Below are 17,913 nucleotides of genomic sequence, written 5' to 3'. Positions count from 1 at the left end.
GGGATCGATGCTGATAGATGCTCTGGGAAGGCTTGAAATTTTCCTTTAAGGACCTCACTGTTCAGTTAGGAAAGCAAAACCAAAGCTCTACATCAAGACCATAATACCAAATACTGTATAGGTGGCAGATCATTAGTCCAGACTGAAGGGAAATGGAGGGCAGAGGGAGTGGTGAGTGAGTGAGGGCTGAAGTGACCCAGAGGTGAGGGGGCTGGTGGTGAGACCAATCAGGATTGGAGAACAAATAAGTTTGGGAAAAACAAATACTTGCTATTACAAGTGCCTGAGAAGATCACTTGGGGTGGATGGAGTACAAGGGGCGCAGGCCCCCTGGGCACATCCATCACCGGTGGAAGCTGTGGAGAAGATTGAGCCTTTCTTCCAGGGTTGGTTTTGAGGCCCATGAAAGCCTGGCACCTGCCCACCAGCCCCATATTTGGCTCACCAGCTAATCCCCACCACCGCTACCACCAAAACAGGCTCCAGAGGATTTTTAAGGGATTTTTGAAGCTGACAGCTGAAGGCACATTCTCCTAATACAAACTTCCCTATATGGACACAAATCCCCTTTCCTGAAAACTACAGTCCCCTCACAGGGAGTACCAATGACAGCTTTAAGCATCTGTGTTTCTCTAGAACTCCAGACTTTGGTTTGATTAATAAAGAGACCTTCGAGAAGCAGCTACCACATGCCTATGTTAGATGCTGGGAGATGAAGACGTTTTTGAGAAGGATACATCCTCGCCCTGAAGACATGAGGGCCCACCTGGACCCTCCCTATGTGAGTGCCTGGCCTGGCCTTCAGCAGGGCAGTGTGGGCCCTAGGAATTCCCCAACTATCCTCATCTCCAGAAGCCAGACCGGCTAAGTGAGGACTGAGAGACAAGGGGCACAGCTGTGCCCAGACTCTCCAAACTTCGGGAACGCAGCCTGGAGTAGCCCCACAGCAGTGCGGCCTCACAGGCTCCTCCTTGTCTGCCTCAGAATGCAGTCATCCGTTCTAGGACCTGGGAGAAAGGAGTCTTGCTGAGACCACTACTAGAGCAATTGTTCGAAAGCCCATAGATGGAGACCTGGTTTAATCTGTCCTGGGACCTGGTCTGCCTGTTTCCAACGAACATAAGGTACTCTTGGCGCTCGGAGGATGGATCAGTGACGTTTTTAGATTGGGCTTTCTGGACAAAGTCTCGGGATTATTCGGTGGTCTACTGGCAGCAGCTGATGAGGCTGGGTGTGGAGGCAGGACTGCAAGACAGCCTGCAGCCCCAGCCCTTTGTCCTTGCCTGGTGCTGCTGAGAACCTCCCCCAGGACCAGTGCAATGCCCCAAGACGTCCCTGGCCTGTAGCTCTGCTCTGATTTCAAGTACTCTCCTCACAGTTAGTTTTGACAGACATGGTAAACAAAGGTACTCTTCATCTTAAAATCCTTCCAAAGTTCCATGTTGCCTTCCACAGCCTTCTAGAATCTAGGCAATGGCAGGCTCCGCGCATGGCCTAACAGGTTCATCTGTCGACCAAAACAAAGGTCCAAATTCCAGAATCCAGCTACACTGACGCCCTCTCTCAACTTCAGGCTTTTTTGCTTGTGGTAAATTCTCCCACCCCTGTCCACTCAGGGGTCTTGTTCATTTTCAGATTAAATTATGTCCTCTGAGAAGCCTTTCCTGGTAGAACCCACCCTACTGCAAAGTCCAGTTAGGGGTTTCTCTTGGTATGCCCTGGGCGCCGAAGTTCTCCAGGCTGTGTGGAAGCTGCTCGGATGCTGGACCATCTTCTCTGTGACACAGCCTTGTCCAGGGCCATAACCCAGGGTCTCATACATAGTGGTAGCTACTTTGTAATTATTTGCTGCATGAATGATGTCCTGGCAGAGGTGGTCTCCGAAGGGCTATCTCCTGCTGTAGAAAGGACACTGGTGAAAAAAAACTATCTCTGTGGAAGGGACTTCCTGGCTGTCCAGTAGTTAAGGCTCCACACTTCCAATACAGGGGGCTCAGGTTCAGTCCCTGATTGGGGAAGTGAGCGCGCGTGTTAGTCACTCAGTCGTGCCCCACTCTTTGCGATTCCATGCACTGTAGCCTGCCAGGTCCCACATTCCTGGTGTGTGTGTGTGTGTGTGTGTGTGTGTGAGATCCCACATTCCTGCGTGTGTATTCCTGGTGTGTGTGTGTGTGTGTGAGATCCCACATTCCTGCATGTGTGTGTGTGTGTGTGTGTGTGTGTGTGTGTGAGATCCCACATTCCTGCATGTGTGTGTGTGTGTGTGTGTGTGTGTGTGTGTGTGTGTGAGATCCCACATTCCTGCGTGTGTGTGTGTGTGTGTGTGTGTGTGAGATCCCACATTCCTGCGTGTGTATTCCTGGTGTGTGTGTGTGTGTGTGTGTGTGTGTGTGTGTGTGTGTGTGTGTGTGTGTGTGTGAGATCCCACATTCCTGCGTGTGTATTCCTGGTGTGTGTGTGTGTGTGTGTGTGTGAGATCCCACATTCCTGCGTGTGTGTGTGTGTGTGTGTGTGTGTGTGTGAGATCCCACATTCCTGCGTGTGTGTGTGTGTGTGAGATCCCACATTCCTGCGTGTGTGTGTGTGTGTGTGTGATCCCACATTCCTGCGTGTGTGTGTGTGTGTGTGTGTGTGTGTGTGAGATCCCACATTCCTGCGTGTGTGTGTGTGTGTGTGTGTGCGTGTTAGTCGCTCAGTCGTGCCCCACTCTTTGCAATTCCACGACACATTCCTGCTGTGTGTGTGTGTGTGTCTGTGCACATGTTAGTCACTCAGTCGTGCCCCACTCTTTGCGATTCCATGCACTGTAGGCTGCCAGGCCCCTCTGTCCATGGAACCCTCCAGGCAAGAATACTGGAGTGGGTTGCCATTTCCTTATCCTGCTGTGTGATGCAGCCAAATAAAAAAAAGCCTCTGCAGGAGCCTAGATTGGGCGCGCAGAAGCGACTGTGATACTGATACATGTGACCGTGGAGAGACTGCCAGCATCGGGGAGGCAGGCCTAGAAATACACACTAAGTGGCCCGGTGGCTGGGGTTGGAAATGAACTGGTGGCTTCCGGGGATGAGGGGAACAAACATTATCAAGAGAAAGGCCTCCCACAGTGGGCCACTGTGGCCATCTGAGCTCAATCGGACAGTTTAAAGTAGATGAGACTGCTTTCTCTGGAGTAACCAGAGAAGTAACCAGAGAAGCAGCCTGGGCCTCCCTTCCCCAAGTCTAGGAGTTTGTATTTTTATTCCTTTTTCTTCTTATTTTTGGCTACATTGAGTGGCATGTGGGGTCTTAGTTTACCAACCAGGGATGGAACCTGCGCCCCCTGCATTGGAAGGTGAAGTCTTAACCATTGGACTGCCGGGAAAGTCCCTATTTTTATTATTTTTTTTTCAGCTTTATTGAGGTATAATTGACATAAAGTACATATACAGGCAGACCTTGGAGATATGGCTGATTCAGTTTCAGACCTCTGCAGTAAAGTGAAGTGCAGTAAAATGAGTCACACAAATTTTTTTATTTCCCGGTGCGTATAAGTTATGATTCACTGTTGTGTGTAACAGCATTATGTCTGAAAAACAATATACATACTCTTAATTTAAAAATGCTTTATTGCTGAGAAATGCTAACTACCATCTGAACCTTCAGTGAGTCATAGTAGTAACATCAAAGATCACCGATCAGCGTAACAAATAATAATGAAAAAGTCTGAAATATCTCAAGAATTAACAAAATATAACAGATATGAAGTGAGCAAATGCTGTTGGAAAATGATAGATGACAGATGATCTTATACACAAAACAAAAATAGAGACACAGACATAGAGAATAAGCGTGTGGACACTGATGGAGGAAGGGAGAGGTTTGGATGAGTTGGGAGATTGGGATTGATGTGTATATACTACTGATATTATGTATAAAATAACTAATGAGAACCTGTTGTAGAGCACAGGGAACTCAGTGCTCTGTGGTAAGCTAAATGGGAAGGAAACCTGAAAGAGAATGGTTATATGTGTACATACGGCTGATTCACTTTGCTGTACAATGGAAGCTAACACAACTACTGTAAAACAACTGTACTCCAATAAAAATTAATTTTAAAAAATGGCACTGTGACTTCCCTGGTGGTCCACTGGCTAAGACGTGACACTCCCAATGCAAGGGGCCCAGGTTCAATCCTTGGACAGGGAACTAGCTCCCACATGCCACAACTAAGTGCCGTAACTAAGACCTGGTGCAGCCAAGTAAATATTTTTTCAAAATAATAATAAAAATTTAAAATGGCACATATAGACTTGCTTGATGCAGGGTTGCCACCAACCCTCAATTTATTAAACAAAAAAACAACACAGTATCTGTGAAGGGGTATAAATGAGATATGCCTCTATTTAGAGTGTACATTCTGATAAATTTTGACATATGTGTAAGTCCATGAAATCAAAATAATGACTGGCAATCCCGCGCCCCATCCCCAGCCTTTGCGCCTGATCTGCTTTCTGTCAATATAGGTTAGTTTGTGTTTTCTAGAGTTTTATAAAGATGGGATTATACGGTATGCACTTTTTATAGGCTGGCTTCTTGGCCACAGTGAGATTCATCACAGTCATTGCTTGGTATCAAGTTCCTTTTTGTTGCAAAGTAGTATTCCATTGTAGGGATACAGCACCATTTTTAATCCATTTACCTATTAGTGGGCATTTGGGAATTGTGACTAATGCTACAGTGAACATTCATGTTCATTTGTGAGGACACATAGTTTTACATTTCTTGGGTACATACTTAGGAATGGAGCTGCTAGATCACACAGCAATTTTGTAACATTTTGAGGAATGGCTAAACTATTTTCCCAAGTGGCTGCACCATTTTACATTTCCCACTGGTAGCATATGACTTGGAATTGCTTTCATCTTCACCGAAACTTGGGCTGTTTGGTCTTTTTATTTTAGCCACTCTAATAGGTGTGAGAGTTGGGATTTTATCCTGTAGATTGATAGTGAGTAGTTAACAACGTAATGGTGAGGATTGGTGTAGCCAGGAGTGCTGGATGCTTGGCAAATATTAATACTTGAAACTCCATTGCAGGAAATTGTGAACTGAATCTAGGTCTGTGCAGTGACCACACTGGGGCACTGAGTGGTCATGGGTAAACCACTCAGTCAATAGTGACCACAATACACATTCAGCTTGCTAACGGGAAAGGGAGGGGGGTGGAAATCCATCATTTGATTGCTCAGTTTTAGAAAGGGAAACTAGGACAGAATGAGGGCATTAGCAGGGGGAGAAATGAAAGGAATTGTTGAAAAAGTTACAGCCCATAGAAAGCCTGGAGCCCATTTCTATTAAAAGTGCTTTATTGGAAGCCCGTGATAAATGCATGGCACAAATCCAAAAGAACAGCCACTTAAAAAAAATAAGCCCTGCATGGTTTACTGACATATCAAAGAGGCCATTGTGAGGAGAAGCATCTTTAAAAATACATATTAGAGGAAAAATAATAAATAAAAATACATATTAAATGGGAGAGGATCCCCAAGCTGAGAGAATTAAGAGACCTCAAGATGGAGCAAAACTTGTAAAAGTCACAAACCAAATGGTATTAAAACTTTCTGAAGAGTACCAGCAAGAAATGTCAAAGTAAATTGTTCTAGTTCATTTCAGTGCATGAGAGGCAGGAGGTCAGTTTGAGAATCTAGGGTCACCGGCTCATTAATATGCAAAGAGTGTACAGGAAGGGAGGCTGGAGGGGGGAGGGACGAACAATCAAATGACTCTGACATCTTTGCCGTCATCACACAGAGATTTCCCTTTCCATTAAAATAAAAAAAATGTGGAAAATTTCAAAGATAAACATAAAAGTGTAATAAGCTACCATATACCCACCACCAAGCTTCAACAGTCAACAATCTGCCACACTTATAACATGGATCCCTATATCCACTTACCCCTAACTTGGTAATTTTTTAGTCAAGTTTACAGGCAGTAAAATTTACCCTTTTCAGGGATACAGTTCTGAGTTTTGATAAACATAGGCATGTAACCAGGCTTCTCGGGTAGCTCAGCAGGTAATGAAGCCACCTGCAATGCAGGAGACCCCGGTTCAATCCCTGGGTCGCGAAGTTCCCCCAGAGAAGGGAAAGGCTACCCACTCCAGTATTCTTGGGCTTCCCTGGTGACTCAGATGGTAAAGAATCCGCCTGCAATGCTGGGGACCTGGGTTCGATTGCTGGGTTGGGAAGATCCCCTGTAGGAGGGCATGGCAACCCATTTCAGTATTCTTGCCTGGAGAATCCCCATGGACAGAGGAGCCTGGTGGGCTACAGTCTAGAGGGTCGCAAAGGGTCGGACGTGACTGAGCGACTAGGCACAGGCATGTCACCACCACCACAGCAAAGCCACAGTACCTTTCCATCACCCTAAAAAGGTCCGCTGTGCTGCCCCTGTGTGGGCAACACTTTCTTCAGAATTGTATCTTCCCCAGAATATCAGGAAACTGGAACCAGAGCACTGCCCTGGTGGTTCAGTGGTTAAGACTTCATGCTCCCAATGCAGAGGGCCTGGGTTCAATCCCTGGTCAGGGAACTAGATCCCACATGCTGCAACTAAGACCTGGTGCAGTCATATATATATACACACACAAATATATATTAAAGAACACTGGAACCATACAGTGTGTCCCCCTTTGTGTCTGACTTATTTTGCTCAGCATATGGCTCTGAGATTCATCTGTGATGTTGCCTGTATAGGTAATTTATGCCTTTCTATTGCTGAGTAGTATTCGACTGTGTGGATGTACTACAATTTATTCATTTTTATTTTCTTTGTAGAGGCATCTGGGGATCAACTGACAATGTAATATACAAATCCTAACCCTACCCTTTTGACAAATGGATCCAACCATGTAACTCACTTGCCTGAGAAAGAGAAAAGTAGCCCCTGACGTCCAGGAACTGGCCTGACCCTTACAAGCAGGCTTTGGCATGCTGGAAGTTGCCTGGCGCTCACAGTGAGGTCAAGTCACTCTCCTGTTGGATATAAACAATGTCATCAAACATCAGCATCAGAGAAGGTGACACTGTGACTCAAAGTCACAAAACTTTATAATCTTGTCTGTGGTGGTGGTGGTTTAGTCACTAAGTCGTGTCCGACTCTTGTGACCCCATGGACCGTAGTCTGCCAGGTTCCTCTGTCCATGGGATTTTCCAGGCAAGAATACTGAAGTGGATTGCCATTTCCTTCTCCAAGGGATCTTCCCGACCCAGGAATCGAAGCCAGGTCTTCTGCATTGCAGGCAGATTCTTTACCGACTGAGCTATGAGGGAAGCCCTTATAATCTTGTCTAAGCACAGAAAAGAACAAGTTCACAGTAAACCAGTAAATATAAAGCACACCTCTCTCCTAGCTGATATGAGAAACAGCTTCTCTATCAGTTATGACTTTAGCCATGTTCATTCCTCCCTCCTTCTAGGGAAGATTTTTTAAGATACCCAATCATAGAATTACCCTGGTTCCTGACAACATCCAATCCAGAACAAAGCCCTGTTTCGTTAAAACCTGCCCCAAATCACCTAGGTCGTTTTTAACACCTGAGATGCCCTCTGCTCCTCTCTGGTATGTGTTCTCCATCATTGCAAGAAGCAAAAATCCCAACTTGTTCAATTACTGGTAAATGCTTGGTTTTTGCCTGGAGGGCACTGACACCCCTATCAAGATGTAGAACTTTTCACTTTCCTGTAAAATTCTCTTATGTCTCTTTTTAGTTAATCCACCTCCCCACCCCTTCCCACACCACCCTCGAACGCCCCTGCATCACAGGCAGACATCTGTGTTCTTTGGCTATTATGAACTAAAGCTGCTGTGAACATTTTGTACAAGTCTTTTTGTGGACATATGTTTTCATTTTTTGCCAGGTGTATTCATTTCCTATTGCTGCTGTAACAAATCCACACATATTTAGGGGTCTAAAACAACACAAATTTAGGGACTTCCCTGGTGGTCCAGGGGTTAAGATTCCATGCTCTCAAAGTAGGGGAGGATCCCTGGTGAGGGAACTAAGATTCCATATGCCACAGGGGATAGCCAAAAAAAGAAAAACAACAACAACACAAATTTCTCGTTAATATCTTAACTGTTCCAGGGGTCAGAAGTCCTAAATGGGTCAGGAGAGTTGTTCCTCTGGCTGCTTTGGGGACAATCTCTTTTCTTGTTGTCTCTAGCTTCTGGAGGCCACTTGCATTCTATGGCCCCTTCCAACATCTTAAAACCAGCATCTTTAACTCTCTCTCCCTTGGACCTCTACTGCTGTCTTCACCTCATTTTCTCTGGCCTCTGACTCTCCTGTCTCCTTCCTTCCCTTCTAAGGACACTTTTGATTACTCTGGAGCCACCCAGATAATGCAGGCTAATATCCCCATCTCGAGATCCTTAATCACATCTGGAGGGTCCCCTTCTCTATGTAAGGTAAGTTATTCATGGGTTCTGGGGATTACAATGTAGGCATGACTTTGATTGGGACTGCTTTGAACATACAGATCAAGTTGGGGAGGATTAACTTCTTAACACTCGCAAATCTTTCAATTGATTAATACGGTTTATCTCCCCATTCATTTAGATCTTCTTCAGTCTCTCTCTACAATGTTTTATACTGTTTAGTGCAAAATGTTTTGTTAAATTTATTCCTAAGGATTCTTATGGTATTTTAAATGGAATTGTATTTTAATTTGATTTTCTCATTGTTTTCTCCTGGGATATGAAAAAGCACTGATTTTTAACCTTTTAAATGAAAACATAATGAACATACAATAAAATGCAGATTTTAGATACTCAGTTCAATGAGTTCTGACAATTGCATACTCCTGTATAATCGCTGCCTAAAACAGGACATAAAGCATTTTTATACCCCCAGGATGTTTTTTCTGCCCTTTTCCAGACAATTCCTTCCTCAGCCCTCCTACAACCACTATCAGATTTCTATCATCACAGATTAGTTTGGTCTGTATTTATATTTTATAGAAATGGAGATATATATATATATAATATACACGCTTTTTTTTTTTTTTGGCCATACTGCATGGCTTGTGGGATCCTGGTTTCCCAACCAGGGATCAAAACCTGTGCCCCCTGCAGTGAAAGCCCAGAGTCCTAACCACTGGACTGACTGCCAAGGAGTTCCCAACATACACTTTTAAAAATGAGTAGCTTCTTTCACTTATAATGTTTTTGGAATTCATCCATATTGTTGCATGTGTCAGTAATCTGTTTTATGATTGAGTAGTATTCAGTTGCACCAATATACCATCATTTATCTATTTTCCTTATGACACATGGGCTACTTCCAGTTTGGGGTTATTACGAATAAGGCTACCATAAACATTCTTATATAAGTTTTTGTGGACATTTATCTTCACTTCTATCGAGTAAACACCTAGGAATGGAATTGCTGGGTCATAGGCTAGGTCTTGGAGAAGGCAATGGCACCCCACTCCAGTACTCTTGCCTGGAAAATCCCATGGGCGGAGGAGCCTGGTAGGCTGCAGTCCATGGGGTCGCGAAGAGTTGGACATGACTGAGCGACTTCACTTTCACTTTTCACTTTTATGCACTGGAGAAGGAAATGGCAACCCACTCCAGTGTTCTTGCCTGGAGAATTCCAGGGATGGGGTCGCACAGAGTCGGACACGACTGAAGTGACTTAGCAGTAACAGCAGGCTAGGTCTAACTTAGTAAGAATTTTCTAAAAGTTTCTTCAGAGTGGTGTTTCATTGTACAACTGGCACACAACCATTATATCAGAGTTTCAGTTGCTCACATCCTAGCCAACATTTAGTGTTGCAAGTCTTTTTTATTTTATTCATTCTAATGAGTGTGATATTGTATCTCATTGTAGTTTTATAGTTACCTAATAATAATGATCTTAAACACTTTTCTGTGTGTTCCTTGGGCATTTTGGGGTCTTATTTTGTGAAGTATCTGTTCAATTACATGTTCCATTTTTAAAAATTGGGGTGTTTGGGACTTCCCTCATGGTCCCATGGTTAAGAATCTGCTTTCTAATGCAGGAGACATGGGTTTGATTCCTGGTCAGGTTCAAACCCTGGTCAGGGAATTAAGATCCCTCATGCCATGGGGCAACTAAGCTGCATGCCACAAACTACTGAACCTATACACCACAATGAGAAGCCCACATGTTACCTGAGGCACCCAAATAAATAAATATTTAAAAAATAAATTAGAGACATAATGGCAGAGGAGGAAGCTAGAAAGACAACCAAAATGACCAGGATTTGGGGAATTCTGTCATGTGAAGATTAACTACAACTAACTGAAATTCATATCTTCTGTGTCCAGGGCTTAGTGAAATGCCAATAACATTACAGGCATACCTTGGAGATATTGCTGGTTCAGCTCCAGGCCATTCAATAAAGCAATTTTTCAAGATTGCAAATATTGCAAAATTCACAGGAACTTTTGTTTTCCTAGGGCAAATGTTTATACTATAGTGTAATCTATTAAGTGTGTAATAGCATTATGTCTAAAAAACAATGCATATACCTTAATTTAAAGGTACTTCATGGGCTTCCCTGGTGGCCCAGTGGTTAAGAATCCACCTTGCAATGCAAGGGACATCGACCAGGTTCGATCCCTCCTCCAGGAAGATCCCACATGCCATAGGGTAACTAAGCCCGTGAACCACAACTACTGAGCCTCAGCTCTAGAGCCTGTGCTGTGCAACAAGAAAAAGTGAAAGTCGCTCAGTCATGTCTGATTCTTTGTGACCCCATGGACTATACAGTCCATGGAATTCTCCAGGCCAGAAAACTGGAGTGAGTAGCCATTGTCTTCTCCAGGGGATCTTCCCAACCCAAGGATCAAACTCAGGTCTCCCACATTGCGGGCAGATTCTTTACCATCTGAGCCACCAGACAAGCACTGTGCTCTGCAACAGGAGAAGCCACTGGAATAAGAAGCCCAGACACCGCAGCATGAGAGTAGCCCCTGCTCACTGCAACTGGAGAGCCTGTGAGCAGCAATGAAGACCCAATGCAACCAAAAAAAAGAAAAACCTTATTACTAAAAAATGCAAACCATCATCTGAGCCTTCAGCAAGTTATGACAGTAACTTCAAAGATCATTGATCATAGTATAATGAAAAGCTTGCAGTATTTTAAGAATTACCAAAATGTGACACAGAGACAAGTGAGCAAATACTGTTGGAAAAAAGTTGCTCAATGCAGGATTGCCAAAGTCCATCAATTTGTAAAAAGACAAAAACAAAGTAAAAGAAATCGAGGTATGTTTGTAGTTACAATGTATTGTGTGACTACTATGTGCCAGGTGTCAAATGCATTTATTTCTGTTTTAGAGGGGTAAAAATTATGTAAATGAATTCCAACTTAGGTTTGTTTGGCTTCAAATCCTGATCTTTTTGGACTATGCTGCTGCTGCTGCTAAGTCACGTCAGTCGGGTCCGACTCTGTGCGACCCCATTGACGGCAGTCCACCAGGCTCCTGTCCCTGGGATTCTCCAGGCAAAAACACTGGAGTGGGTTGCCATTTCCTTCTCCAGTGCATGAAAGTGAAAAGTGAAAGTGAAGTCGCTCAATCGTGTCTTCAAATCCTGATGGTGGCTTCAAATCCTGATCTTTTTGGACTATGCTGCTGCTGCTGCTAAGTCACGTCAGTCATGTCCGACTCTTCGAGACCCCATGGATTGCAGCCTACCAGGATCCTCCGTCCATGGGATTTCCCAGGCAAGAGTACTGGAGTGGGTTACCACTGCCTTCTCCGTTGGACTATGCTAAATACACACAAATTAAAAAAAAAGGGAGGGGGGGAGGGGGGTAATAAGCAATTCACAAACAAATCCCGCACAGGATTTTCAGAACCTCCGGGGCATCCACATGGACTACTTTCGGTGTGGGCTATTAAGAACTTTCACAAGTCACACTCCTTTTATCTTGCTGGAGGGTGTCTGGCTGTATGTCTTTCCCTGGAGAATCTATTTGACACCCACAATATATCTTCCTCTTTTACAGCCCAAATGATGATGCCTTATGATTTTCACACTGTCTTTCTCACTCCTTTCTGACCCTCCTGTATAGCTAAAGAGGAAGCATTTGCCTTTTTGCACGATAAAGAGATGTAAGATAAAACATCTGTCCTTTCAATGAACTACAACGACCCAGCGCATAGACTGTCAGAGATCTTGGATGTCAATGCAATGTGCACCACCTTTTGCTTCGTTTCTGTGCAGTGCTTAATCCCAGGCGTCTCGGGTTGCACGCTCCATTGCGTTTAACTGCATCCTATTTTCTACCTCTAGACCTTCCGTCTCACCCGCTCCCTGATGGATGGGCAAGGCCAAAGACCATGCGGCGTGACCTTGGGCAAATTCTTGCTTCCGCCTCTTTAGCTGAGCGGGGCAGTCCAGCACCCGCACCTTTTCCCCCTCCGCTTCCTCGCAGAGCGGCTCCCAGTCTCCGCCCTTACGCTACTGGCGTAGTGGCCGCGTCCAGCCGCGACGCCCTCTCATCCCAGACGCTCCTTTACGCCGCGCGGACTGGGAGGGCGCGATTCCCGAACGCGGCCGGCGCTACGAGCGCGCGGTCGTCCCGCAGGCCGGCGCGGCCTTACGCCGCTGACGCAGCGCGCCCAAGATGGCGGCACGGTCGTCGTCGGGGGTGGCGGCGGCAGAGGGGGCGGCGGCCGCGGCGGCGGCGACGGCAGCCGTGACGGCGGCGGCGGAGCGGGGCCTCGGCCGGGGGGAATGAGGCGGCCGCGGCGAGCCAGCGGCGGAGCCGTGTAGCGGAGTAGCGGCTCCCCCTCCCTGCTTCCCTTGGCTGAGCCGGGGGCGCGCGCGTGCGCGCGCGGCCGTCCGGAGCGGGCTCCCCACCCTCGACTCCCGAGACCCGCGCCGCACCCCCCAACCTGGGCCCGGAGGATGATGAAGCTCAAGTCGAACCAGACCCGCACCTATGACGGCGACGGCTACAAGAAGCGGGCCGCGTGCCTGTGTTTCCGCAGCGAAAGTGAGGAGGAGGTGAGGCGCGGGGCCGGCCGGGGGTCTCCGGGGTCGGTGGTCACCTCGGACTGAGGCGCGGGGCTGGGGGAGGCGGGAGGCGCGGCCCGGGCCCGGCCGCTCGGTTCGGCCCGAATGAAGTTCCGACGGAATTTCCTGAGGCGAGGGCGAGGGGGAAAGGGACGAGGACGGTGGGCGGAGGGGAAGTGGGTCTGAGGTTCAGGCCGATGGGGACGGCAGCTCGCGGCCGGGGCACTCGCGAGCGGGCCTCCTGTCACTGAGGAGAGAGGGGCGGCGGGCCGAAGGCGGTGGCCGCGGAGAGCGCGCGGCGTTCGGGCCGGGCCTGCGGCTTGGGGTCCGGGGAGGGCAGCCCCGCGCTTGTGTCAGGCCAGCCCGGCACATGTGTGTGTGCAGGAGCCGCCGTGCACGCGGCGCGGGGCCGGCCCTTTGTGGCGGAGAAAGCATCCACTTCATTGGCAGGTTCGGGGTTTGCCGAGGGATTATGTACGTCTGGGAGCCCGAGGCGGTGGGGGGAGCCTTAGGAAGATTTAGGGCGTTGTGTAAAAGCCAAAGCCAGTTGTTTGTTTTCCACTGCGCTGGGTAGTCCATATGGTGTAAGCCTGAGAAGAAAGGACAATTTGATAAGATAATCTTTTTGGGTTGAAAATTTTTTCATTTTAATTGGGAAAGCCAAAATCGGTCTTTTAAGATTCTTTGCTCCGACATTCCTCCATTGCCCTAGGAAGATCTTTAGGATTAAATTTGCTTGCAAAATAGAAATGCTTAGAATCTGCACAGGGTACTTAAAAAAAAAAAAATCTCTAAACTCCTCAAAGCCGTTTCTCTGGTGATAAAGGGAATTCAGAGAAGGCGAATGCTTTTTTTTTTGTAAATCCTCAAAGAATAGCTGCTTTGGAAATTCATAAGATGCTTGTGGGAACGCGTTCCTCTCGTGTGTATGGTGATAAAATGGCAGTTAAACTGGGAACAATGAAGGACAGTGAAATTCAATATGCTGTATTCCAGCATTCAGCAGTGGGCTATCGTGGCAGGGCTGCAAGTACAGTACATCGTGTTGAAATGGAGAGAAAAGAACTTGACCCGTTAGTTATGAAAAGAAGCTGTGATGAAAGACAGATGGGTTGCCAGAAGTTGCTGTCCAAAGATATTTAGGAGGAAGTGGAAATTTATTGCCTGGGAAAAAAAAGTTGATAAAAGCACTGTAATTGTACTGTTGAGAGATTTTGTGTGTTCCTTTCAGTGAAACAGTAGGAAACTAGATTTGGAAATGTATACTTTGTGTCCAAGAATATATTGTAAAAGTCCTCAAAACAGATGGATTGTAATAACTGCTAGGCAGTGCCTTGCTGTAAATTGTGTACTGTTTTGGAATACATACTTGCATAAAGTAAAATGGTGATGTTTACTGCCCCAGAGGCTTTGTTCTCCCCATTATCATGTCGTATTATGGGAAATCAGATGGGATCACAGGCTGTTAATTGGAGGGAAAACTAGTTAGCATAATAACATGTCTTACTGCAGTAATATGGTTAAATCTGTGGGAACCCCAATTATAAGTAGAAGGGTATATAATTGTATGAATGATGCAAGACTTAACATGTTAAATAAATCATACTAGGAGTTGAGAACATGTGAATATTTTGGATAAATTGGAAACCCTTTATGGATCATAAGCAAAGTAATGAAGACTTGATTTTGTATTTCCTGTTGAAGGTTTATTATATATTGGTACAAGCAGCATTGATGTTAAAACATTTGACTGATCATGAAGTTTCCTCTACTGAATTTCTTTTTGAACATTGGTTAATGAGCAGAAGATTCATGCAAATCTTTAATTACAGATTCAGTAGATAATACAGCTAAAGCCTAGGAAGAATAAAATTAATGAAATGGGTGTATTTTAGATTTGTTTAAACTTACATGTGTTAAGAGCCTTCTATATTGGTGCAGCATTCTGTAACATGGGATTTAAAGATAAACATCCCTCCTTGTCCCAAAAAGTTGAGTGGTTTTTTATTGGAACCCTTAATTGGGAGGGATTTTGGACCACAGAATAATCTCTAGGGTGCCATTCAATTCTCAGATTATATAATTGTGTTGGAAGGAAAGTAATTTGTTAGTTCCAGGAGAACTTTTATGTTCTCAATAGTAGTGCCAGAAACTGGAAGCGTTAGCTGCCATGCATTGCGGGAATGTGAAATTCAAACTCAATAGGATATTCAACCCAATTTTATTTTTTAATGAGCACTAATAGCTTTAATCAAGATAGAATAATTTACAGAATACTGTCAATATTAGCATTAAAACAATATTAATGTGAGTATGAATAGGACCCTGATTTATAAATTTAGTTAACCAGTGTCAGGAAGCATACTTAAAATGTAAAGAAAAAGAGATGGAAAATATTAGCAGATAATAGACCATGAGTCAAACCTTCTAGCATTCCATTTTTCCAGCCCCAGAAAATTTTATTTATAGGCCAGCAGTGATAGCAGCTGAGATACTGATCCAGGTTGGGGTGTGTGAACATATTCAGCAAGTTTACTGAGCAGCTTTATTGAGCACTCATCAAATGTCAGGTTCTGTGATACAGTTACAAAGGAGACAGGCAGGCAGGAAGCCTAGAGGGGCAGACTCAACAACATGATGAAAATGAGTTCTCTTTCCTTCAAATCTCTGTTTGCTTTTCCTGTTGATAAACAAGCATCAATAGCAGGAAAGTTCCCTTCCTTAGATGTTTTGCTAATTATGGTGACATTCTGATAAATTAAGACCTTTAGGTTGGGGCGTTGGTGATGATTAGCGTTTCTTACAGTGAACCTGGTGTAAGTGGACAGTCTCTTGCCCAACCTCTGCTGTAACCACTTGGTACACTTGCCTCTACTCTGTGAGGGGCTGGTCCTGACAGGTTCCAGACCATGTGCCTCCCAACCAGTTGTATTGATCCCTGTATTTGTTTATGTTTTTTGTAATATATTCATTGTATTTATCTCTACATCTGTGTGTATTTGTTGTAATACACTGAAAATTGTAATTATGCAGTGTAATTAAATATGACGTCAGTTGGTGAAATTTGAGTTCAAAAAGAATGGTTTTGTGAAAAATATTTCAAATGCTTTGGAATGATCCAATAATTTCAAGTTATTAAAAAAAAATTGCTCGATTAATATGGATTCGAAAACTAAAAAAGATGGAGAAGAAGTCTTAAAAGTCTAGATGGACTCTGCATATAGATCACTTCATGAATATTTTCAGGTTTTTGTTTTTCTTCTTAAAAAACTGAAGATTACAGGTCACACATGGTGGGCATAGTGTATGAAAGACAACTTGCATTTCAACAGTAGACCCACAGTCAAGATATGGACTGACTACATCATGACTGACAAAGATTAGCAAATAAATATACTTTATTTGTTTACTTACTTATTTAAGCTGTGCAGCATGGTGGATTCTTAGTTCCCTGACCTGGGATGGAACCTGTGCCCTATGAAGTGGGAGCATGGAGTCCTAACCCCTGGACTGCCAGAAAGTTTCTGCATTTATATTTTTAATCTGCCATATCTTCCAATTAATATTTTATCATAAACATTACAGAATACTGAAACATTTCTTGAGTAAGATTTTATTACACTAAATTGGGTATAATGACATTCATCTTTGTCATGGTGTTCACCTTGGGCCTTCCTAAAGCACTTCCAGTGAAATCATCTCTCTTACTTCCTTTCCTTTCCTACTTTGGAGCCTCTGTGATTACAGAAAGGGAGAGATACAGAAAGAAAGAGCAAGGGGTGGGCTTGCTTGTACTCTGCCCTTCCTGGCCTGGGGTAGGGGAGTGTGACACAGGTGTTTTAGACCACTGAAATATCTAGCAATGTGAAATACTCTCCTGGAAAGGCTAGTGATACTGACTATACATGAGGTGAGTGACATCACAGTGCTTGGGAAAGTTGAAGTTACTCCTCAGGGGTCTTTTTTTCACTGAGGCAGAAAGGTAAGTATTGACTGGATCATCTCAGATTTCCTTGTGCATTAAAACTGTTTTTATTAAAAAAAAATCTTTTTAAAAACAAAGAACAAAACTGTCCTTAAAGGTCTTAGTTTTGCTTGTTGAGCTTTTCCGTCAGGAGCCTGCCTCTTGGCATGGGGTTCCTGGTTCTCATTTCCTCAGATCCTTGAGCTCACTAGGTTGGGTGAAGGGATGACTGACATTGAAGACCCTCAGGGAGTGGAGACTCTGGTAGCCCGAGTGTTTGTCAGTAAAAATGCCCCCAGGGAGCAGGTGAAAGGACCTTCCCCCAGGCTCCAGAGTGGGGAGTAAGGCTCAGGTGGCACTCCCAGGGGTGACAACCATGGTGAAGAGCTTCCAGTGGAGCCCAGGCCGGTTGGGGAATCCTTTTGTAGCATATCTCGGGGATTGTACAGTATTACATTACTCTAGAGTCACCACGAGTGCATGGATCCAGCTGATTGGACATTTTTTTTTCATTTATTTTTGTTAGTTGGAGGCTAATTACTTTACAATATTGTAGTGGTTTTTGTCGTACATTGACATGAATCAGCCATGGATTTACATGTGTTCCGCATCCTGAACCCCCTCCCACCTCCCTCCCCATCCCATCCCTCTGGGTCATCCCACTGCACCAGCCCCGAGCACTTGTCTCATGCATCCATTCTGGACTGGCAGTCTGTTTCACAGTTGATAATGTACATGTTTCGATGCTGTTCTCTCAGATCATCCCACCTCGCCTTCTCCCATAGAGTCCAAAAGTCTGTTCTATACATCTGTGTCTCTTTTTCTGTCTTGCATATAGGGTTATCGCTACCATCTTTCTAAATTCCATATATATGCGTTAGTATACTGTATTGGTCTTTATCTTTCTGGC

General features: G+C 44.8%; 1 protein-coding gene across 1 annotated transcript in view; it reads left to right on the top strand.

The window, feature by feature from the left end:
- The first annotated feature begins 12,629 nt into the window (after positions 1-12,629).
- Positions 12,630-17,913, top strand: part of NUDT3 (nudix hydrolase 3) — a 111,486-nt gene continuing 106,202 nt past the window's right edge. The window contains exon 1 of the mRNA XM_065913067.1: positions 12,630-13,030. Coding sequence (XP_065769139.1) covers positions 12,932-13,030 — 99 coding nt within the window. The 5' untranslated portion in view covers positions 12,630-12,931. The remainder of the gene's footprint in view (positions 13,031-17,913) is intronic.

Source organism: Muntiacus reevesi, chromosome 20 (genome assembly GCF_963930625.1).
Source record: "Muntiacus reevesi chromosome 20, mMunRee1.1, whole genome shotgun sequence".
NCBI lineage: Eukaryota > Metazoa > Chordata > Mammalia > Artiodactyla > Cervidae > Muntiacus > Muntiacus reevesi.
The sequence above is the reverse complement of the archived record's forward strand: the minus strand, read 5'-3'. Positions and strand labels throughout refer to the sequence as shown.